Source organism: Octopus bimaculoides, chromosome 1 (assembly GCF_046866305.1).
Source record: "Octopus bimaculoides isolate indiv1 chromosome 1, ASM4686630v1, whole genome shotgun sequence".
NCBI lineage: Eukaryota > Metazoa > Mollusca > Cephalopoda > Octopoda > Octopodidae > Octopus > Octopus bimaculoides.
The window spans coordinates 132049318-132075847 of record NC_142928.1 but is presented as its reverse complement, the minus strand read 5'-3'; the positions used below and the strand labels follow the sequence as shown (position 1 = coordinate 132075847).

General features: G+C 36.6%; 1 protein-coding gene across 5 annotated transcripts in view; it reads right to left on the bottom strand.

Moving 5' to 3' along the window:
- LOC106882636 (VPS9 domain-containing protein 1) overlaps positions 1 to 26490 on the bottom strand; it is a 63300-nt gene extending 36810 nt beyond the window's left edge. For 2 of the 5 annotated variants that reach the window (XM_014933379.3, XM_089358460.1), the window contains exons 1-4: positions 25144 to 25374; positions 10257 to 10329; positions 5610 to 5705; positions 3639 to 3756 (exon numbers count right to left, since the gene is read on the bottom strand). In XM_014933379.3, the coding sequence (XP_014788865.2) occupies positions 3639 to 3756; positions 5610 to 5705; positions 10257 to 10329; positions 25144 to 25221 (365 nt within the window). In that variant the 5' untranslated portion in view covers positions 25222 to 25374. Of the gene's footprint in view, positions 1 to 3638; positions 3757 to 5609; positions 5706 to 10256; positions 10330 to 24243; positions 24278 to 24673; positions 24731 to 25143; positions 25375 to 26467 lie in introns of those variants that run through there. The other 3 variants (XM_089358450.1, XM_089358456.1, XM_089358452.1) reach the window with 3 other exon arrangements.
- Between the last annotated feature and the right edge of the window lie 40 nt (positions 26491 to 26530).

Here is a 26530-nt window from a genome sequence, read left to right as displayed (position 1 = left end):
ATATTCACATAAGTCAGACAAGCTTATGTTAACCCTTAATGAAACTCAGTCCCTGAGTAACTGAATCATTATTGCCAATCCTCTTCCATTTATTTTTCTTTGCTTCAAACTTATTTCGTCATTGACTATAAATATACATAACTATATTAGAGATACATTTAACCATTAAGGTATTTTAACATAACATCACCTACTACTACATCACCATCGCCTTCATGTCCACTTTTTCAACACTTGCATGGGTCAAACAGAGTGTATTGAAGCAGATTTTCTATGGCCAGATACCCTGCATGTCACCAGCCCTCACCTGTTTCCAAATAAGGTAATATTTGTAAGCATGACAGATGCAAGATCACCCAGACAGTTACTTTATGGAGAGTTACAAATTCGGAAAAAATGATCACAACATAAGCCAAAGAAATGATACAAGGACTGCATTCATGACAACTTAGTGAAATTGAAAATAAATGTTCAATTCTGGGAAGAGAAAGTGAGCTGGGCAAAAAATAGCATGAACATCGTCGTTTAACGTCCGCTTTCCGTGCTAGCATGGGTTGGACAATTTGACTGAGGACTGGTGAAACCAGATGGCTACACCAGGCTCCAATCTGATTTGGCAGAGTTTCTACAGGTGGATGCCCTTCCTCACGCCAACCACTCCGAGAGTGTAGTAGGTGCTTTTACGTGCTACCGGCACGAAGGCCAGTCAGGTGGTACTGGCAACGGTCACGCTCAAAATGGTGTATTTTACGTGCCACCTGCACAGGAGCCAGTTCGGCGGCACTGGCAACGATCTCACTCAAAAAAATATATTTCGAGAAAGGGAGGTATAATGGATACACCAGATGAGATGAGATTAAGAGTTGGAAATGCAGTCTCTGTGACTGATATATCTTGTCAAAAGTATCTTTTGAAATAAGTCGCATGAAATTACACAGTAACTTGCAAAACATGGTAACAATATCTGTGCAGTATGTGGGAAAGTCTATCAGAGTAATATTAGTTTGAATAGGCACGAAAGTACATAAGATTACCAAATCACAAGTAAGCCATATATACTATGTACAAGTTTTCAATCCTATCTGTCATGTATGACAAACTTTGCAAGTCAACTGTTGTCTTAAAAGTCATCAGAGAGCACACAGATGTTATGAAGATTATCAGAATGATGGAGATTAATTGAGACAGTTACCATCTATCATGTGTTAAGATGAAATGATTTAAGAAAGAGAGAAAGAGAGAAAGAGTGTGTGTGTGTTGTGCGTGCATGCATGCCTGTGCACGGGCACATACATGTGTGTGTGTGTCTGCACACACACACACACATGCATACATGTGGTGTGTGTACATGCATGTGTGCTTCATTGTCTTGACATTACTTGACAGTTGTATCACCATCATTAATGCAGAATCCCTCATTCATTTTTAACTGTGGCAACATGAGAGGCATCTTGTCATAGAAAATCTGTTTCAATGAATTCTATCTGACCCATGTAAGCATAGAAAAGTGATCATAAAAATTATGAGGAAGAGGAATTTAGGACTTGGGTTAGTTTTGTTTAAGTGACATATGCTTTGAAATGAATACTCTCGGTTTGAAATCACATTTACTCAGAATTACAAATACTGTAATATCTTTTGTTTCTATTGGACAAATGTGGAAACTGTGAAAGTTCTAAGTATATCTAGGAGTCATTTTACTTTTCTTACTATGTCTTCTACATGTACTTGAAATGTTGAATGAAATTCAAAGTAGTTTTGTCTTCTTTGTGTATGTGTGTATGCACATGTATGTGTGTATGCACATGTATGTGTGTATTACATGCGATTCTTGTTGCTGTTGTTGTTTCGCCCAAAGCTAATCCAAAGCAAATCTATGACGAAATCTAAGTCATAACCATCCTCCCTTTTTTGAAGTAGCATGCATCTAGGACATGATCCAGTCCATCCTATAACCCTTTAGCATTCAGATTAATCCATCAAATGTAATGCTTATTTATTCCCATTGTTTTGAATTAATCATACATTATTTCATAGCTTCGAGATTTCAGTGATGTGATTGTTTATTTTAAGAATGACATTGTATGGTAGGTGTGAGAGCCCACATCTGGCTAGTTTGAACATAAAACAGAATATTGAGGCCAGATATGACAAGTTTAAATGCTAAAAGGTTAAAGATGATAGGAGGTAATGTGAGGAAGATCTGGCTGCTAATTCTAGTAGCATAAAAATGGTTGGCATCACACTGCAGATAGAGTTAAATTCAGAATCTAAGAAAATTGGATTAACTTGCCTCCAATTAAAGCCATTATACCACTTTCTTTTCTTCACTCAGATGAACGCAAGAACCCCAAAATGTTAGATTCTTCACTCCTCACAGCAATTTGATTTTATACAAACACACTATACAGTCTGAGACTATACTGAACCAACTGATGATGCAACTATTTTGGCACACATGTAGGCTTTGTGTCTTACAGGATCATGAAAATGATTTTTATGTTGATACTGTAATAGTGTTCTATAGCAGGGGCTATCAAACTGCGGTCCGCGGACAACAGGGTGTCCGCAAGGACAAGACAGGGGGTCCGTGGACAGCAAATACTTTTTATGGGCAATTTGATTTTATATATGTTTTTTAATCGAAATCTTTTAATTGACAATAAACCTATTTGTTAAATACTGTTAAATAAATAAATGTAAAAATATATGTTATTTTAAGCAAATATTTATGTATAAATTTCATAAGCGTTTATAAAGGGATCCCTAAGGTAAAGCCTGAAATATAAAGGGGTCCGCAAGTCAAAAAGTTTGAAAAACCCTGTTCTAGAGTATTGCTGGTATATCTAAATGCTTGTAGATGGTTAAACAGATAACTTTAGTGGCTATGTAAAGCAGTGCACATCTCAGTCATTTAAACTGAAAGATCACTTAAAAATTCAAATTTCTAAGTGATGTTTCAGTTTAAGTAGTGTTGATGTCATTTAACACCAGGTCAGTGCAGATCAAACAAACCTGTAGTCAAAAGCATCCCAGCCATAACTATCTTGCCTTTTTGTATATCAGAGACTGAGAGCTATTTCCTGCAGGTCAGACAACAACATAAAGACATCTTGAGCTCAGCAGTCAACAGTGGAGACAGCAGCAGTGGCAGTGATAGTATGTGAGTGAATGTGTTTGTATATATGTGAGTGAATGTGTTTGTTGATGTATGTGCGAGTGACACATGCATAAGTGTGTGAGTATACATGTGAGTTAATGTGTTTAAGTGCATGTGTGAGATGATTTATGTGTGTTCACATATATGCACTCTAACAGTAAAAATCACATGATAATAGGCATGCATGGCTAATATAAAGATAATATGATGTTATGCAGAGATAACAAAAGTGGAGGGAGTGTTAATGGTAATAATAAAAAGGACGAAAATAATTTTGTCTTTAAGATAATGAATGCAATGCTGTTGACTATAACCACATTGCTTTACACTGCAATGTAGTTATAGTTCACAGTGATACTTAAAGCTGATGTATGATGTAACATTTATGAAAAATTCTAGAACATATAAATAACTAATCTAAGTTTATGATGAAAAATTTCCAAGCAATAAAGGAGAAGAAAGATGTATTATTCCTTACTTAGTATAAGTATTCACAGATGAATTATGTAGTGTAGATAAAGGTGCTAAATTTTCATTGCTTAAAGTGATCCTTGAACTCTTCAGATTTTTAGAGGGAAGGGCTTGTGTTGGAGACCCTTCAAGAAAATAAAACAACATCATTGTTAAATTTGTCAAATTAAAGATAGACTGGTTAACATAAAATGGAAAGCTAAACCAAAACGCCATGGGTTCATAATTAAACCATGTTTTGTTATTGTGTTAATTATGAAGGACAATTATTCAATCAAAAATAGTTACCACACCATTTATGTGCAACAGTTTTGAGGTAACAAAAATTACAAAATCATTTCACATTTGGTTGGATGTCAAGTGAAAAAATTTATATATTAAAGTTAAAAATTATTTTTGTAATACCAATTCACTGAAATTTTTGGTGAATAAAGACAATACAGGTAAGTGCAGATTTTTGTCTTTAAAGCCAGCTGGTAACAACATTGGGCATGTTTTGGTTTCATTAGACTTCCTCATTCAATAAGATAAAATGCATACAACTCCCTCCAAAAGAACCATTTGAGCAATTGAAATTACTAATGGCAATTAAAAGAGAAATTTCTTTATAATCATTTCATTGATAAAGATGCCATGTAACTAACAACAGCCATGATCAGTAAATGTGGTCAAGAAATTAAAAAAATATGAATTTATCCAAAATAAATGCTATTTTTATGGGAATTAAATTAATGTAAATCCACATGTGATCATTCTCAATCTATGCCCCATCAACTCTTTTCCATCGTCATTGGTTTATTTTTCACCTTCACATACAATCAACAGGTTAACAGAATTCATATTTGACTTGAGACAAATCCTATACTAAGTCCATTAACAAACTCAGATGCATTACTTTTACGTATTTGTCTCCAGAAGAATGGAAAATGAAGTAAAAGAGGACAGCATTTGAACTCAGAACATAAGAGAACAAACGATATGGTTGAGTGGAAAGTACCTCTGGGGAGTATTCTGCATGCTAAATACACACATGGTAAGGTTTCACATATGTATTAAACTTGGATTAACTTTAGATTATTCTTGGATCAATACAAGAATCCCTCTGGAGGTGTTCAAAAATCTCCAAAAAAAAAGCAAGGAATATAACCCCAATAACACCAATTCATGGAAATTTTTGGAAAATAAAAACAATACAGTATAAGTACATATTTTGTCATTAAAGCCAACTGATAAAAACAATGGGCATCTTCTAGTTTTATTAGATTTCTTCATTCACTAAGACATAAAAGTGATCAGTAAATGTAGAAAAAGGGGGAACACATTGGAAGTTATTTTGAATATCAAAATTATGGTTGTGCAAAAGTATCTCAGGAAGGCTGTCTGCATGTTAAATACAAGATCCATCAAAATAGGCTTGGTTAACACTGTTTTCTCATTACTTTAACAATGACCAATACTATAGCAAAATTAAAATTATGCAAGTAAATCATTATAGTGATAATTAAAAAAAAAAGTATTCACAATCAAATGCATACATAATGTCTAACTTTCTAAGACTTGATCTCAATGATGTAGCTGCTGGTTTTTAACCCTAGGTTAGCACTAATAGACTAAACCTTTGACCAACAACATTCCAGTCGTGAACCTACCAACTTTCACTTAGATACTGAATATCTAGGACTATATTATTTAATGTATCCTCTTTTCAATCTGATATGGAGTTGTCTGCAGGAAATTTGGCAACTATTTCTACCCCTAATGCAACCACAAAGAGGCTCTCTTTGCCTTTGAATGACGTATTTATAGCTGGCTCAGATGCAGTGTACAACAGAGACGACTTCATCGATGTGGACATGAGATGTGTATGGAAGATGTATGTATTTATAGTAGAGAAAGATTTCATATACTTTATATGCCTGAAATTCAATATTTTGTTAGATGAAAGACGAGAACCAAAGAATATGCTAATTTTACTAACCTTCTACTTTCTCAAGTATTATTGATATTCGTTCCATGCATTGTTGACCAAGTGTAACATAACGATTCAAGACATTCCGGATTAAAATACCACCATCTACAAAAATATAAAATAAACAAAATTAAACATGAAATACTAACAATGCATGTGAGATCACAGGCAGACTGACAGAGAAGGTAGCCTCCATAAGCAGCAGATATCACAGGCATGTTCACAGGAGATAGACTTCACATGTGGCAGATATCACAAGTAAGCTGAGATAAGAGATAGACTCCATATCTGGCAGATGCACAGAGAACATGGAATAAATTCCTTCAAATGTTTCAAAGGCTCTCTAAAAGTAATTGATAGTGTTTGCTATCAAAGTGACCAAATTAATAGTGGAAGTGGGTGCTGTGAAAGTATAATAACCAGAGTAAGAATGATGAAAAAAGTTCATTGCAACAAAGGGTCCTTCTCAGTGCGGAGGGCAGATTGTATGATGTTTGTGTATGGAGTGTGATCCTGCATAATAACAAGAGATGAACCTTGAATTATCTTATTTCAGTCGTGAGATTGCAGCCATGCTGGAGCACCACCTTGAAGAATTTTTAGTCAAATGAATTGACCCTAGTACATTTTTTCTTTAAGCCTGGTACTTATTCTATCAGTCTCTTGTGCTGAATTGCTAAGCTATGTAAACACACCAACACCAGTTGTCAAGCAGTGGTGGAAGACAAACACAGATACAAACACACATACATATATACGATGGGGTTCTTTCAGTTTCCATCTACTAAATCCACTCACATGGCTTTGGTCAGCCCAAGACTGATAAATAAGTTTTACATCATCAACTGTGTATTTACATAAGCAAATACCTATTTATCACCAGTGTTTACTTTTTTGGTGGGCAAATTAAATAATATTAGTTTCATATTTTTGGCAAAAGGCCAGCAAGTTCGGGGGAGGAAGTAAGTCAATTACATTGATCCCAGTACTCAACTGGTACTTATTTTACTGACCCTGGAAGGATAAAAAACAAAATCAACCTCAGCAGAATTTGAACTCAGAACATAAAGACGAACAAAAAGCTTGGCATGCTAACAATTCTGCCAGTTCACCACCCTGGAAAATTAAATAATATTAGAAACTATTAGTAGTTTGTTTTTTTTCTAATATTTTGCAATATCAGGTTATATCAATGTTTTCCATGTAAAATGGTTAACAAAAATTGTTTTGTATCAAAACAACAAATCAAAAGCTAGATAAAATATTGATAACAATATAATTGTGACTGACAGACAGAATACAGAGACACACACACACACATATATATAGAAACATATATATATATATAATCACACACAATACATACAGTACTTTGAAGTGCTTCCACTTTAAGCAGTATATAAAAACCAATGTTGTAACATCATGGTGATGAGCTTTTTGATAACACTGTAATCCAGCGTTTTATAATCTTTCTGATTTTGTAGGACACTGGAGATCATGAAAATAAAATTAACTGATGCACTTCGCATAGAAAGACTTGAAAATCTATGTTGATAATAAAGTTAAAAATTTAGGAAAAATATAAAAAATTATGTTTACCTTGTATTGTTTATTAATCATAATTGTGGATAAATATCAAAATTATAAATAACATTTTTCAATGCACTTAGACATTAATATCAATTTTCTAAAGTTTTAAATTATCATCATCATCATCATCATCGTTTAACGTCCGCTTTCCATGCTAGCATGGGTTGGACGATTTGACTGAGGACTGGTGAAACCGGATGGCAACACCAGGCTCCAATCTAATTTGGCAGAGTTTCTACAGCTGGATGCCCTTTCTAACTGTAGAAACTCTGCCAAATTAGATTGGAGCCTGGTGTTGCCATAAAAATCTTCAACTACACCCAGAAAATCCTTGTGGCACTGTGGTGTTCTGTATGAGAATCACAGCTGCAAATCTGTTCATAGGATTCTTGAATTAATCATTACATCTGTTTTTAGCAAACTTTAATAACCCTTACAATTGATATCTATTCAATGTCAGGATCCTGACTTCTCTTTGGACAAAATTGTATAGCTCTTTAGCATTTAAACCAGCTATATCCAGCCCAAGTGGAGGCACAATGGCCCAGTGGTTAGGGCAGCGGACTCGCAGTCATAGGATCGCGGTTTCGATTCCCGGACCGGGCATTGTGAGTGCTTATTGAGAGAAAACACCTAAAGCTCCACGAGGCTCCGGCAGGGGATGGTGGCGAACCCTGCTGTACTCTTTCACCACAACTTTCTCTCACTCTTACTTCCTGTTTCTGTTGTACCTGTATTTCAAAGGGCCAGCCTTGTCACACTGTGTCACGCTGAATATCCCCAAGAACTACATTAAGGGTACACGTGTCTGTGGATTGTTCAGCTACTTGCACGTTAATTTCACGAGCAGGCTGTTCCGTTGATCGGATCGACTGGAACCCTCAATGTCGTAAGCAACGGAGTGCCAACAACATCCAGCCCAAGTATTCTACCTGCTTTATGTTCAAACTGGTCAAGATCTGGCCTCTCACCCCTACCCTACAACATCATTCTAAAAATAAACAATAACATCATCAAAATTTCAAAGCTATGAAATAAAGCATAATTAATTCAAAACAATGTGAATAAATAAGAATTTCATTTGACACAATAATCTGAAATGCTAAAGGGATAGACTAATATCCATAAGTATTTAGTCTCACTGTGAAATTAGGGCCTACAGTTACAGCACACTTTTTTTTTTTTTTTTGGATGGTAGCAGTTAGGATCAAATTGACCAATTTCACCATCCTTCACATCCTTTATCATTTATCTCTCCCTTTCAAGCTGCTGTAAGTTAGTAAGTGGAGAGCTACTTATAACAATGTAAACAAAACAGACCCAGATGAGACAGACGTTCTACTGAATAAAATGATACATTTAGCTGATAAATCTGTTACAAATATGACTTCTTTTCTTAAAAACCTTCTTTACAGCAGCACAATATTTAAAGCAGGACAAAATCAAATGAATCATGTCAATCATGTCAACACAGAACAATAAATTGATAATCTAGTAACTGATCCTCTGTGCCTTTTACTTCTGTGATCCACAGTAAAGTGAGTCGTATCTAAACACTATTGAGATTGTGCAGAGGTACTCTTTACTCTTTTACTTGTTTCAGTCATTTGACTGCGGCCATGCTGGAGCACCGCCTTTAGTCGAACAAATCGACCCCCGGACTTATTCTTTGTAAGCCTAGTACTTATTCTATCAGTCTCTTTTGCCGAACCGCTAAGTTACGGGGACGTAAACACACCAGCATCGGTGGTCAAGCGATGGTAGTGGGGACAAACACAGACACACAAACACACATACATATATATACATATGCATATATACGACGGGCTTCTTTCAGTTTCCGTCTACCAAATCCACTCACAAGGCTTTGGTCGGCCCAAGACTATAGTAGAAGACACTTGCCCAAGGTGCCACGCAGTGGGACTGAACCTGGAACCATTAGGTTGGTAAGCAAGTTACTTGCCACACAGCCACTCCTGTGCCTATAGGTAAAGTACATTTCTTTGAAAAGAAAGTCAAAAATCCTTGAGGTGGTTTAGGTATCATAAAAAATGAGACTTCCAGAATAGGATTGAAGAGCCCCAGTACACATAGTAATAGGGTCCTTAAGAAATGCTTGTATGAGGAAAGAAGAAGTGTTTATTTTTGAGAAGAGACATCACGCTAAGTGAAATCATCATCATAGCCAGTGCCATGACATGTAAAAGGCATCCATGCTGGTGACATAAAAGACACTCTGTGGAGTGGTTGGCATTAGGAAGAGCATCCAGCCAAAACAGACTGGAGCCTGGTGTAGCTCTCCAGTTTACCAGCCCCAGTCAAGCTATCTTACCCATACCAGCATGGAAAACAGATGCCAAATAATGATGATGTTGAACATTTACATTCTAAGTATTTTATATTTTATAATATGGCTACAGAGAAATATATTAGAGAAGACACTTCACTCATCATCATCGTTTAACGTCCGCTTTCCATGCTAGCATGCGTTGGACAATTTGACTGAGGACTGGTGAAACCGGATGGCAACACCAGGCTCCAATCTGATTTGGCAGAGTTTCTACAGCTGGATGCCCTTCCTAACGCCAACCACTCAGAGAGTGTAGTGGGTGCTTTTACGTGTCACCCGCACGAAGGCCAGTCAGGCGGTACTGGCAACGGCCACGCTCAAAATGGTGTATTTTATATGCCACCCGCACAAGAGCCAGTCCAGGGGCACTGGCAACGATCTCGCTCGAAAATCCTTACACATGTCACGGGCACAAGTGCCAGAAAGGCGATGCTGGGCACAAGTGCCAGAAAGGCGATGCTGGGCACAAGTGCCAGAAAGGCGACGCTGGGCACAGGTGCTATCCCGATTTCGCTTGCCCCAGATATTTGGCTCTAATGAAAAATAGCTCACTTTTAGCCATGTGTGCATATGTATGTGCATATGAATGCATATGTGTGTGCCTAAGTGTATGTGTATGTTTTGTATTTGCATGTGCTGTGTCCATGCATGCACCAACGTGTACATAATGTAAACTCATATTTATACTCATATATAAAATAAATCAAGTGCTTTACCTGTATTTGTGAAACTGAGCCAAAGTTTGTTGGCAATGGACATCATACATTCCACATACTTCCCATAGGCTTCCTGAAATGAAAAGACATTAGGGAATAATAAACTCATTAATAAACGACTCAAATGAATAAAGGTGAAATTAATTACTATTTACTCTTTTTTTATTTCATTTTCCTTCCAGACAAACAAAAAGAAAACTATAAACACATCCCCGCCTAAATGGCTGAAACTTCAACTGTCTCCCTAAAACCAACCACCTTGCAAGTCTCTATTGAAATTGCAATGAATATTTCCAGTGGCTACCTCACTGGTAGCAAATTAATCTATCATTGTCTTCTCTTTCAGTGAAAGTGCACTAAATCAAAAGGTTATACTAAGATAATCAATTCAGTTACCATACTGATGTAAGTTTTGTTTTATCAGAGTGAGTTGATTAGAGATATTCGGCAACGATTAAACAAATAAATGTCTGTTTTTATTAATTTGTCTATGATGTACCAATTTTGATTATGTTAAAGATGATAGCATGAATAAAACAAATCAAAAATTACCAAAGAAATAACAAAACAGTTTATAATTTATATTTGATTTCAATTTATAAACTATTCAACATAGAAAGTATTTTATTTTCACTCTATACCCCTTCATGTAATGTGTGTGTGTATGTATGAGTAAAACAGTATTTCACTGTTTTCAAGTAAATGGGAACCTTTCTGTAAAGGCTGGATTCTTTATTGAAGAAATAATTGTGAAATAATACAGAATTAATGATGTCAGTATTATAGGTAATCTGAAGGCAGCAAGCTGCAGAATCCTTATCACACCAGACAAAATGCTTAGCAGCATTTCATTCATCTTTACATTCTGAGCTCAAATTCCATTGAGGTCAACTTTGCCTTTTGGAGTTGATAGAATAAGTACCACTGGAGCTCTGGGATCATTATAATCAACTTACACACCCTGCCCTGAAATTTCAGGCCTTGTGCCTATACCAGAAAGGAATATTATAGACTAGCAGAAATACCCGGCTTTGCCCGGGTTAAAGAGAATAATGAAATCTAAAAACGCCGTCTAGACTATGCAACCCTCAACTGTTAGTAGCTACGATACCATATTTCTACATTAATAACTCTCCAATCCATGCCAGCATGGAACATAGACATTAAGTAGAATGCCAGTCTCTCATCTAGGAGGGCCTTGAAATCAATGTTACCAACTGGGGACTATGTGAATCAGTGGAGGCAAAGATGTGTCTCATTTACTTGACAATTTATGCACCACATTGCAGAAATCACAATGAAAGTATATCTGAAAGGGTAGTCTTACACTGTTGTACCGTTGAATTACAAATAATGCTCATCTGTTATGTTCGGGTTAAAATTTCATCAACATCAAAAATATATGAATTTTCATGGGAGTTATGGCCGTTATACATAGAATATAATTTCCAAATTTCATAAAGATCCGTTCAGTACTTTTGACGTAGTTTTGGATAAGAAAACAAATGACTAATGTGTGTGTTTGTGTGCATGTGTTTGTGTGTGATGGGTGTATATATGTATAGATATCTGTATGCATGTATATATATGTATATATGTGTACATATTACATGTACATCTATATATATATATATATATATATATATATATATATATATACATCTACACATGTGTATACATATACATGTATGCATATAGATCTATATCTATATATATATATCTATGCATATACGTGTACATATACATGTATATGTATACATATACATCTCTTTCTCTCTTTCTCTCTCTCTGAAAGTATTTGTCATTACAATATCGAAATGTGATTGTTTCAGTTAGTGGAATAACGTGTACATATACATCTATATGTATACATATACATCTCTCTCTCTATCTCTCTCTTTCTCTCTCTCTCTGAAAGTATCTGTCATTACAGTATCGAAATGTGATTGTTTCAGTTAGTAGAATAGTTTCATTTTTAAAGTGAAAGTATTTGACATGAGTGTTTTTGTTTCACTTTTGACACTTAATACTTAAATAGTGGAGGAGATATTATGTTGCTGTGGGCTCGAACTCTGCAAGAAGTTAAAATTTTTTTTGACTAAAACACAACTGGAACCCTAAGTAAGGCATCTGTAAAATTTGAATGAAATTGGTTGCGCAGTTCTCGAGTTTTAGGGATTCACACACACAGACAGACAGACAGACAGACACACATTCTCATTTTTATATATATAGATAATCTCACTATACAAATCAGTATTATTTTTCTAATGTTCTGATGATTTGTAAAAATCATTAGGGCATCAAAGAAAAGTATGTTGTGGTTTTTGATCAGAATCTTTAACCCTTTAGCATTCAAACAGGCCATGTCCGGCCCAAGTATTTGATCTGTTTTATGTTCAAACTGGCTAGATCTGGCCTCTCACACATACTCTACAATGTCATTCTAAACATAAACAATCACATCATCAAAATCATAGAGCTATGAGATAATGCATGATTAATATGAAACAATGTAGATAAATAAGCATTACAGTTGATGGATTAATTTGAATGCTAAAGGGTTATATACTGAATTCAAATTACACTATGATCAACTTTACCTTTCATCCTTTCAGTATCAATAAGATAAAATACCTACTAGGGTCAATACCAAATAACCCCTCCTCTCAAAAACTCATTTGGAAACCATTAATATCAATATAGTAAGGGTGGTGGTTTGGTAAAACCATTAGAGCACTAAAGAAAATGTCTTGCACAATCTGTTTTGGCTCTTTTGAATTCCATTGAAGTCAACTTTACCTTTCAGCCTTCTGGAAACATCATTATATTTTTAGTGTCTGTTTTCCATACTAGCATGGCTAAGATGGTTTGACTGAAGCTGGTGAATCAGTGAACTACACCAGGCTCCAGTCTGTTTTGACTTCGTTTCTTAGGCTGGATGCCCTTCCTAGTGCCAAGCGCTCCACAGAGTGTACTGGGTGCATTTTACATGTCACCAGCATGGGTGCCAATTACATGTCACTGGCACAGGTGTCCTTCATGTGTCATCAGCACAGGCCACAACTATGATTTCATTTAACTTGATGTGTCTTCTCAAGCACAGCAAATCACCATAAATCTCAACCACTTGTCATCACCTCTGTGAGACTCAACAATTGAAGATCATATTTCACCACCTCATTCCACATCTTCCTGGGTTTATCTCTTCCACAGGTTCCATCTAATAAAAAAAAAGTACCAGTCAAGTACTGAGGTCAATCTAATCAACTCACAAATTTCTGGCCTAGTGTCTATGTTAGAAACAGTTAACATATTAAGTAAATATTATTGTGGTGAATACTAAACATAGAAGTCAGCTCTTAGTGAACTGAATCAACATCAACAATGTGATTTCAATTCCTAATCATAGCCATTTAGCATAAGCCATTAATGTCCTGAAAGACAATGTTACAACAGTCCACTTCATCATTCCTAAACATATGATTCCTTTTTAAGAAGAAAAAGAAGTGATTATTAAATTAGAAAATCAGTGGCGATTCTTGACACTCAAGCCTAGGCATGCAATTTTATTACAACAAAACCATATAATTGAAAGAAAGTACATATTGCATGTAAGTACCCTCTTACAAGCTATCTTATTTTTTTGCATTCATTTTACATCTTAAGTATACATTGCATTCATAGGGAAATGCCACTGTGGGGACTTCTGTAACAGTATGGACAAGTTAGTTATGTGGATAAGATATTTGGTTCTCTGCTCTTGGATATGGAACTCAAATCTCATGCATGTATCTTATTGTACTTCTGCACAAAGCCCATTATTTTATGCTGCCCCAGTTCACCTAGTTTTTGAAAATAAGTAGCAGATCACCTGAGAATCTGCCTGAAATAGATCCTCATTTCATTCAAGGAGACATTCATCTTTCATCTAATTCAGGTCATTCGTGGACTTTATATACACAGCATAGCCAAATGGTTGGAAAGTTCATTTCACAATTACATAATCTTGGATTCAATCCCACTGCATGATGTCTTGGACAAGTACTAGTTTTAACCATAGCCCCAGTTTAACCCAAGTCTTGTGAGTGAAACTGAGTAGATACAAACTATACAGAAGTTAACTGAATACATTGGCCTTGAAATTCAAAGGTTCGATTGTATCATACTGATTCTGTCTTGTCAGCAGAGTATTCAGTTACTTCCATATTAAGTCAAAAGTTGATTGAACAGCTGGATACTCACTATCAAACCCGAACAAAATCCATAACTTCAGGCCATGAACCCAAAGCAAAGCAATGATTCTGCAAGCACCTCCTCAGGTCTTGCAAAACATTTATATTACATAACAACTTGCCAGTGCCGATGGACTGGCCCCTATGCAGGTGACACATAAAATACACCATTTCGAGCGTGGCCGTTGATTGTTACCAACGTCGCCACCCTGGCACTTGTGCCAGTGGCACGTGAAAAGACATACGAGCGAGATCGTTGCCAGTGCCGATGAACTGGCCCCTGTGCAGGTGGCACGTAAAATACACCATTTCGAGCGTGGCCGTTGATTGTTACCAACGTCGCCACCCTGGCACTTGTGCCAGTGGCACGTGAAAAGACATACGAGCGAGATCGTTGCCAGTGCCGATGAACTGGCCCCTGTGCAGGTGGCACGTAAAATACACCATTTTGAGCGTGGCCGTTGCCAGTACCTCCTGACTGGCCTTTGTGCCAGTGGCACGTAAAACACCCACTACACTCGGAGTGGTTGGTGTTAGGAAGGGCATCCAGCTGTAGAAACTCTGCCAAATCAGATTGGAGCCTGGTGTAGCCATCTGGTTTCACCAGTCCTCAGTCAAATCGTGCAACCCATGCTAGCATGGAAAGCGGACGTTAAACGAAGATGACGATGATAATGAATAACTGATACAAAGTAAAAGCAAGCCAAAACCCATGGTCTAGTTTCAATTCTTAATTGGAATCATTTCATTTAAGTAGCTATTAGCATTTCCAGCTCACACAAAAATATCAAACCATTTGTCTGTGCAAAAAAATCTGCAAATGAGAGATCCATATGAACCTGGCAGACAAAAAGAAAATGAATTTCTTTCCTCGCTATGAGTGAATAAATATCAAAAGTTGTTACATTGTTAAAATTTTTAAGTAAGAGTTACAGATGTTTCCATTTTTTTATTTGGGAGAGCAGGATTATAAATGAAAATCGTTTTAATTTATTGTTCTATTTGTGCTACGATGGTAACATCATTGATCTTAGAACAGATGGTGTTGCTTCACTCCAGTGCATGTATACAAATAGAAATATGACAAAAGCAACTCTCGGCTTATAGTAAACCAGAATGTGCCAATAGAGCAATTGGTCATAATGGAGAATAAGTTATAATGGAAAATTGCTTATAATAGTGAAATAGTCCTAAAGAAAGATAGGTCATACTACAACATCAGTTACATTCTCCTCATTCTGCACAAATACACTGTTTTGTATGGTCTAGTGCTTTTAGGACATGAATTTTCATTATTTGCTAAGCTTGTAATCAAGAATGCTTCAGTGATCTAGTAACACAGAAAATTGATACATTGACTAATAACACAGGAGATATAGACTGTAATTTAATTTCATTCCTTGTGCACCCAATGGAACATCAGATGATAAGAAATTTCCAACTAGCATGGCCACAATCCCTGTCACAAATCTTCTCCCAAAATAGGCCCATATCTGCCAGGTCCTTCACAACAGTTCTCAACCTGCCCTTCTACTACAGCAAATCGGTTACATCTCCTACATTCACCACCACCACTTTCTGACTTCCAGTCAAGAGAAACTGTCACTGGTGTCTTTGTAGGAATGCATAGCACACAACCTAGTATCTTCCAACATCTTATGGCTATAGTATCCCATAGATTACTCAACCAGCCCCTTTCCCTGATTTATACATTCATGATATGGCCATGCCGAGAAATTATTAGTACAACCCACCTTCCTATTACGATGCTGTGACTTTTTACAGGGCATGACTCTATAGATACAAAATTTGCTTTACAACAATATGGTTACAGGTTCTAACCTACTACATGACACTTTTGGTAAGTGTATTCTACAACCACAGGCTGGTCAATGGCTCATGAATGAAATTTGTTGGAAAGAAATTGTACAGAAGCCTGTCTCACTCAAACACACACATATATATGTCCATTTTTCCATGCTAGCATGGGTTAGACAGATATATCATTGAGGTGTTGCTTGTACATCTGGATGTCCTTCTAATCATTGAAGGTGTAAAGCCAGTGGATGATTTGTTGATGGGGTAAATGCCAACAACACCACAGTAGTTTTCAGAAGTGTAAATGTAAACAAACACACAGATACAACAAACATGCACAAACGCACACATTAATTTATTTATATATACACATACACATATACATACACACACACGTGTGTGTGTGTGTGAGTGTACATTCAAAAGACTCTGGTCGGCCTGATGGTAAAGTAAGAGACATTTGTCCACGACATTACTCTGTAGGACTGAACCCTAAACCAAGTGGTTGGGAAGCAAACTTCTTAACCAAGCAGCAGCATGTGTGTGTGTGTGTGTGTGTGTGTGTGTGTGTGTGTGTGTATGTGTGTGCATGTTGACTGAATTCTGCAAATTTTCACACTGACTCCATATGATTTTGAACAATAGTGATGATTGTTTACATCTCCTGTAAAATATGTCCCACAGCTTTATCATTTTCATCAATGAAGATCAATGGAATCAACAAATTGTAAACTAAGTAAATGTAGGCAACTGGTAGAGCATCAAGCTTTAGAAAACCACCTCAGTTACCATCCAACTTATGCCAGCATGGAAAAAGCAGGTTAATTACTCAATTAACTTGAGTAATTTATTTTTCAATACACAAAATTTTTCACACTTACATGCGTGCTATGATGCACATTTAATTGGTGATGCACTCATCACTAATTAAGCAAATACAGTAAAGTTTATGCTTTATTAATGAGGTGTAATAAGACCAAAATATGTGTGGCACTGCCACTAATTAAATATCAAACTCACTACACACTCCATACATCCATTCAATTTTTTAACAATCTAAATTCCAGAGTTGCCTCCTCCACCTTAAATCATCACTAACATTAATGATTTTCCGTCCTCTTATAAGTGTAATTTCAATTAATTAAGAATTATTTTGGGTGCACTACTTTGAGTATTTCATATGTGCAACACATAAAAAGCATCCTTTGAACATTGGGTGATATACTGTAGTTGAGAAGACCCATCAAGCCAAGTGAAATCTTACTTGCAGCCGATGCCAATGTTGCATAACTGGCACCTGTACTAGTGGCATGTACAAAGCACCCTTCAAATGTTGGGCCTCACAGAGGCAATGACAAGTGACTGAGACCTTTGGCAATATACCGTGCTTGAGCAGACCTGTCAAGCCAAGTGAGATCATAGTCGTGGCCATTGCTAGTGTCATGTAAATGGCACCCATGCTGGTGGTATGTAAAAAACACCCACTACGTTCTTGGAGTGGTTGGCATTAGGAAAAGCATCCAACTGTAGAAACCCTGCCAAATGAAACTGAAAGCTGGTGCAGCTCCCCAACTTACCAGTTTTCAGTCAGACCGTCCAACCCATGCCAGCATGGAAAACAGACATTAAATGATGATATATATATATGACCTTGAAAAACATGTAATTTGTGGAAATGCGTGGAGTGGTGCATTAAAATATTTATAAATTCCATCTAAGGATTATTATTATCATTATTATTACTATATTTATCCTACATTATATCCTACAACTAGCACAGCCAGTTGGCATCATTAGGCTGTAGCTGGCATATTAGAATAGGATCTTTTATACACATATTCAAAACATTTCCTGTAAATGAACTTAAAGGATATATATTTTCATATATATATATATATATATACATATATTCTTCTTGCAGAAGGCATCCCTGGAAAATTTTCTTATACCTGCCAATGGAGTGAATGATTTTCACACCAAGTCTATATCATTTCATTCATTTTAAATTCAAAAGTTTATGTTAGACTATACTTCACTGAAGTGATTTAACAGAACCAAAACCCGTTCAGAGTTGCCACTATAAATATCAAAAATCTAACTCTTCCCACTGTGTATTGCTATTTAATTTTTAATCAATTTAAATTTCAGAGTTCTCTCCCTCATCTTCTTTAACAAGAATTGTCATTAATGCTAATTATTTCCTTTTCTTATATTCATTTTGGTTCATTACATTATGAAAGCTTGCCTTAACTATATATTCCAAATATAGTTTGCTGGAGAACTAGGGAATTTAATTTCTTGACTTTAAAATGATTAGCACTTTCCCATTCAAGAGAATTTTTATTGATATTTTTTTTAATCGTTGTATGAAATAGTTATCAAGTGTAAATAGTAACATATGAATATTTATATTGAAGTTAGTTTTTGTATGTAGCAGATGTTCAGGAGCTATAAACACTGTAAATGTGCAGAAAACAACTTCTGCCACATTCCAGGGAGAAAAACTACAAGTGGTTGATAGCTTCCGCTATCTAGGTGACCAAATTAGTAGTGGGGGAGGGTGCGCTGAAAGTGTAGCTGCTAGAATAAGAATAGCCTGGGCAAAGTTCAAAGAGCTCTTACCTCTGCTGGAGACAAAGGGTCTCTCAGAGTAAAAGGCAGACTGTATGACGCATGTGTACAAACAGCCATGCTTCATGGCAGTAAAACATGGGCCGTGACTGCTGAAGACATGCGTAGGCTCACAAGGAATGAAGCCAGTATGCTCCAATCGATGTGTAATGTCAGTGTGCATACTAGACAGAGTGTAAGTACCTTGAGAGAAAAGTTGAACCTAAGAGGCATCAGTTGTGGTGTGCAAGAGAGACGATTGCGCTGGTATGGTCATGTGGCGAGAATGGACGAGGATAGCTGTGTGAAAAAGTGCCACACCCTAGCAGTTGAGGGAACCTGTGGAAGAGGTAGGCTCAGGAAGACCTGGGATGAGGTGGTGAGGCAAGACCTTCGAACATTGGGCTTCACCGAGGCAATGACTTCTGACCGAGACCTTTGGAAATGTGCTGTGAGTGAGAAGACCCAGCAAGCCAAGTGAGACCTAAATACAAGGCCTCTGCCAGGGGTGTAGCCAGCCCACTTATGCGTACCTCTCCTTCATTGGACACTAAACTCCGCTTGCAAAGACCTGTTGATGCAAGTGAAATCGAAATCGAACTAAATTCAACGACTGGCACCCATGCCAACGTCGTCTCCTTCATTGGACACAAAACTCGGCTTGCGAAGACCTGTTGGGGCAAGCGAAAGCGAAATCATGATGGCACTTGTGCCCAGCGTCGCCTTTCTGGCACTTGTCCCCGTGGCACGTGTAAGGACTTTCGAGCGAGATCGTTGCCAGTGCCGCTGTACTGGCTCTTGTGCGGGTGGCACATAAAATACACCATTTTGAGCGTAGCCGTTGCCAGTACCGCCGGACTGGCCTTCGTGCCGGTGGCACGTAAAAGCACCCACTACACTCTCGGAGAGGTTGGCGTTAGGAAGGGCATCCACCTGTAGAAACTCTGTCAAATCAGATTGGAGCCTGGTGTAGCCATCTGGTTCACCAGTCCTCAGTCAAATAGTCCAACCCATGCTAGCATGGAAAGCGGACGTTAAACGATGATGATGATGATGGTGAATTCTTTGAGTAAGGGTTTTACAATTGAAAGCCCTTGTCTAACTCTTCAACTAACTGTCATGATAAATTTACTATATATTTTTCATTACTTGGATAGAGTCGAGAAGGGCAAAAATTCAAACAAGATGAATGTTAAACACAAAACTGTGAATTCACACACATATCTTTTACTTGTTTCAGTCATTAGACTGCAGCCATTCTAGGGTACTGCCTTGAAGGGGATTTTTCTTTTAGTTGAACAAATCAACCTCCAGTAATTTTTAAAGCCTGATACTTCTATCAGTGTCTTTTGAAGAACTGCTAAGTTATGGGGACATAAACAATCCAACACTGGTTGTCAAGTAGTGGTGGTGCGCAAACACACAAAGATATATGACAAGCTTGTTTCAGTTTCTGTCAACTAAATCTACTCATAAAACTTTGGTCAGCCTGGGGCTATAGTAGGAGACACCTGCCCAAGGTGCCATGCAATGAGTCTGAACCTAGAACCATGTGGTTGTGAGGCAAACTTCTAATTACATAGCCACACCTATATAGTTCAGTCCAAGCCCCATGCTACCTGTCTTTACCAGTGGTCTGGCAAGCAGATGTGTGATTTACCTACATGGAAGTTATTGTCCTCAAAAAATATTTTGCTTATGCTTGGATTCCCAGAGTAAAAATTACTTATTCTCAGAATTCAAAATGTTATATAATAAAAGTTTATTGTTTCTCTACTTTATCTATACTGTATATAAAACAGAGATGTGTGTGTAATCGCTTTTCACGTGAAATCGACTTCACCAAATGCTTCCATACTTGTCATCTATACTATATATAAAACAGAGATGTGTGTGTAATCGCTTTTCACGTGAAATCGACTTCACCAAATGCTTCCATACTTGTCATCTATACTATATATAAAACAGAGATGTGTGTGTAATCGCTTTTCACGTGAAATCGACTTCACCAAATGCTTCCATACTTGTCATCTATACTATATATAAAACAGAGATGTGTGTGTAATCGCTTTTCACGTGAAATCGACTTCACCAAATGCTTCCATACTTGTCATCTATACTATATATAAAACAGAGATGTGTGTGTAATCGCTTTTCACGTGAAATCGACTTCACCAAATGCTTCCATACTTGTCATCTATACTATATATAAAACAGAGATGTGTGTGTAATCGCTTTTCACGTGAAATCGACTTCACCAAATGCTTCCATACTTGTCATCTATACTATATATAAAACAGAGATGTGTGTGTAATCGCTTTTCACGTGAAATCGACTTCACCAAATGCTTCCATACTTGTCATCTATACTATATATAAAACAGAGATGTGTGTGTAATCGCTTTTCACGTGAAATCGACTTCACCAAATGCTTCCATACTTGTCATCTATACTATATATAAAACAGAGATGTGTGTGTAATCGCTTTTCACGTGAAATCGACTTCACCAAATGCTTCCATACTTGTCATCTATACTATATATAAAACAGAGATGTGTGTGTAATCGCTTTTCACGTGAAATCGACTTCACCAAATGCTTCCATACTTGTCATCTATACTATATATAAAACAGAGATGTGTGTGTAATCGCTTTTCACGTGAAATCGACTTCACCAAATGCTTCCATACTTGTCATCTATACTATATATAAAACAGAGATGTGTGTGTAATCGCTTTTCACGTGAAATCGACTTCACCAAATGCTTCCATACTTGTCATCTATACTATATATAAAACAGAGATGTGTGTGTAATCGCTTTTCACGTGAAATCGACTTCACCAAATGCTTCCATACTTGTCATCTATACTATATATAAAACAGAGATGTGTGTGTAATCGCTTTTCACGTGAAATCGACTTCACCAAATGCTTCCATACTTGTCATCTATACTATATATAAAACAGAGATGTGTGTGTAATCGCTTTTCACGTGAAATCGACTTCACCAAATGCTTCCATACTTGTCATCTATACTATATATAAAACAGAGATGTGTGTGTAATCGCTTTTCACGTGAAATCGACTTCACCAAATGCTTCCATACTTGTCATCTATACTATATATAAAACAGAGATGTGTGTGTAATCGCTTTTCACGTGAAATCGACTTCACCAAATGCTTCCATACTTGTCATCTATACTATATATAAAACAGAGATGTGTGTGTAATCGCTTTTCACGTGAAATCGACTTCACCAAATGCTTCCATACTTGTCATCTATACTATATATAAAACAGAGATGTGTGTGTAATCGCTTTTCACGTGAAATCGACTTCACCAAATGCTTCCATACTTGTCATCTATACTATATATAAAACAGAGATGTGTGTGTAATCGCTTTTCACGTGAAATCGACTTCACCAAATGCTTCCATACTTGTCATCTATACTATATATAAAACAGAGATGTGTGTGTAATCGCTTTTCACGTGAAATCGACTTCACCAAATGCTTCCATACTTGTCATGCATGAATAATTTGACCTCGGATAAATCTTAGGCTCTTCATTTGATTTTTTTAATTAAAAATAAATAATATTGCTTTATATTTAAGATTCACTTCTTTAAAAAGGTTCCTCAATGTCAACTTCCGGTATTGATGTTAACAACGGCAAAAAGATTCACTCTCTATTTTCTGTGTGAGTGTTCGTGTGTATGAGAGAGAGAGAGAGAGAGAGAGAGTAAATACTACATACACACCACTCTCTCACTCTGTCTCACACATACACACGCACATACACACCCTTGACTTACTCACACTCTGTCTCTTACAAACACACACATACATAAATGTATACAAACATATTTACAAAGACACATGTGTGTATGCGCGCGCGTGCGTGTTTGTAAGAGACAGAGTGTGAGTGAGTCAAGGGCTGTGTTGTCATATGCATACATCCAAAGATGTATGTATATTTATGCATGTAAGTATACATGACAACAAACCTCTCTCTCTCACTCACACTCTGTCTCTTACAAACACACACATACATAAATGTATACAAACATATTTACAAAGACACATGTGTGTATGCGCGCGCGTGCGTGTTTGTAAGAGACAGAATGTGAGTGAGTCAAGGGCTGTGTTGTCATATGCATACATCCAAAGATGTATGTATATTTATGCATGTACGTATACATGACAACAAACCTCTCTCTCTCACTCACACTCTGTCTCTTACAAACACACACATACATAAATGTATACAAACATATTTACAAAGACACACGTGTGTATGCGCGCGCGTGTGTGTGTGTGTGTGTGCGTGGTGGGTTCCACAATCGCCATTTATTTCAATTACTCTTGTGAGGATATTCACGTAAATCATTTCTTTCATTTAATCCCCATTTTAATTTTCGTAAAAGTTTCCAAGTACCAATGAGGCTTTTTGGCACATCTTCAATTTTCCCCATTCATGAGAGGCGCCCAGCCATCATTCATCTGAGAGTCCATCTACAGAATGTCCTCAAATTTCTATACAGCATATTTTGCCTTTTTTTCTTCAAGTATATAAGCAACAATTTCATTCCCGAGCAACGCCGGGTGCCTCTGCTAGTTTCTTATAAATATTGCATGCTCTTTAAGGAAAATTAGGTTACAAAAATTCTTATTACAAGCACTAACACCAATAATCTGAAGGTTGTCTCAGTTTATATTTATATATACTGAATATTATGCATATTTGCGTAAAAGTGATACGCTTTTCCAGAATGTTTGACTCGGATCCATTTCAAATTCTGAAAGCAAGGACAGGATAGGATGTGATGGCGTGAAGTCATATAATGCGTAATGAAGTCAAACCAAATATTGATATTTTGAATCTATTCAACACGCAGATTTCTGTTAATTTCTCTTTCTCTCATTCACTCACACACACACACACACACACGGGGATGAGGGCTGTTCTAAGATTTGACAGTAACGATTAGACCGGTCATGGGGAAATTGTGACCCGCAGAACTTTCTGAAACACACGCCAACGCTGAATATTTTGTTTTTTGTTGTTTTTTTTTTTCCTAGTAGTGTGGCCTGTCTGATGATGGATCATGTCTTATGCGGCCCACATCTCGGAAAAGGTTGCCCATGCTTAAATCAAAATACGACTGAAACATCAAGACCTTACTGTTGGAGACGAGTTACTCTCAATCATTTCATATGGCGTAATCAATGTTTGAACATTTCAAAAATCATTCTGAACAAAATTCAATGACAAGCGTTACTTACGCTGCTAGTATAAAATAAAGATTAATTTAGCTAATAAATAACCTGAATATTGATTTCTTCATTTCAACACGAGGTTGTTTTCTGTAAAGAGGAAGAGTAGGTATTATAATCGATATTAATATATTGCTAGCGTTTATTTAAATCAGCCCAACAGAAATGAAAGTTAATATTGTCAGCATCATAACAGGTTAATATAAACGCACATATATACATGCTAGCTTACATATACAAACACATAGATACGCGCATACAGCCACAGTCCTTTGAATGTGTATGAGTGTAAAGCTGGTTCAATTACAGGTACATATATTCTATTGGCTTTAGTTTAACCCTATCGGCTTTGTAAATAAGGAAGAAGCTAAAATATAATCGATCTTAACTGAACTTCAATCCTTGAATAGATCCAAAACATTGAACCTCCACGCTCAGATCTTGAAAATACAAAACACGAGTGGATATTTAACATCCTTACCCCATTGACGATTCCAGAGAGATTTTGTCAGGTTATGAGTCCTGAAACTTTCTCTTTACATACAACTAACGTACACAAACAAATTATGGAACTACTTAAATACAGAGGTCCCGATGCATCTACGTAGCGATATGTTTTTTACAGTTCATACTCGTTAGGGAGTTAGGTTTATGGTTCGGGTAACGTAGATGCGTCGGGACATCTGTATTTAAGTAGTACCCAAATTATATCGACGGGCAGAGAGAAACACATGCGTATTTACTTTTGTATTAATGATCGCACTTAATAAAAGTTTGATGGGTTTTGTTAAATTTGACTGTTTAATATTACCATAAGTAACCAGCAAATACAAACACTAATAAACATGTACATATTCAATCTAGCCAAATATATAAGTGTCATGCAATAATTACAGGGTTTTTTGGGGGGGTTTTCCTCATATTAATCCTTATGCTACACATTTTACTTACCATAAATTTGTTGTCTTCGTCTAAACGTAAAGCATCGTGGACATTTTTCAGTACAGCATTTAATTCTGAGCGATCCATCTTCAAGTTTAATCTAGTCTGGTACAATTCAACACAAATTTCGTTGTTTTTGGTTATTTTAAAAAGAATCTCCGGCTTCAAGACTACACTTCACCCAATAATGTTACAACTGACAACAAACTACATTGATTTGTTTTTAATTCAAAGCGAGACTCCGAGCGGAAGTCTCTCTCTCTCTCTCTCTTTCTCTCTCGCTGTCTGTCTCTCTCTACCTATCTATCTATCTATCTTGTCCTCTCTCTCCCTCTTTTCTGTCCAGGTATTAGAAAAACTGTCAGTTTCCATTCATATTAGCTTATCTCTAAAATAATTGAGAAATGCATAGATATTACAATTTCTATTGTTTCTAATCCTATAAATATAAAAGAGGCAATCCTTCCGTATTGGTAGACGACATCATTCACCCACACAACCCTCTTTCATGATAGATTGAGACGAATCCGAAAGATTGCTCAATACATTCACACAATAGATAGTGAGAAGCATGACACAATAGTATTGAGTCCGATTTATGTTCAATGAGGGGTATAACACAAATCTTTTTTCCAAATGGAACGGTAGTGTGTCGTAGACAATGTTACCAAACTGTAATCTCTAGTTATGTATACTGCTGACTCAAGTAGAATTTAAAAGGTATACCCAGACGAGTGGGTAAATTTTGATCCTTTCACCTGCACGATTTTCACTAAGATAAAAAAAAAATGGATTTTTTGCGTGGAATCAAGTACCCTGACCTCCTAATATGCTGTAAATCCCTTATTTTTGTTCGGAAAAAAAAAGTGGGTGGGAAACCGGACACCACCCCATATCCCGGAATCTTTGGAATGTTTTTTTTTTTTTTTTCGTTGAATGAATTCCGGTGACCTAATATGCTACAAAACCCTTTTTGGGGTCCGGAAAACGGGGTGGGGTTAGGTGAGGGTGGAAGCCTCGGAAACTTGACCCCCACCCCCATTTTCAAATATTCTTTGCTATTTCTTTCTTTACCCATAATTTTAGATAACATTTTGCAGAAATACGTTTTCGAGAGGGTGTGGATTACATAAGATTGAAAATTCAAAGAAATTTGAAATGAATAAGTGAAAATGTAGAGGTTATAGAAGTTAGTGTGTGGAGAGATAACGAACGATAAATTCATCTAAAAAAAAACACGTTAGAGTTTTTGCATGTATTTGTGAAACGAAGTAAAAGTATAATATTAAGGTATTCTTTTGCCAATATTAAAACAAAAATATCTTTTTCCTACCTCTTAAAATCCCAGATTGCAAAATAAATTTCCAATTTTTGGCGCCGAAATGAGTTTCATTTT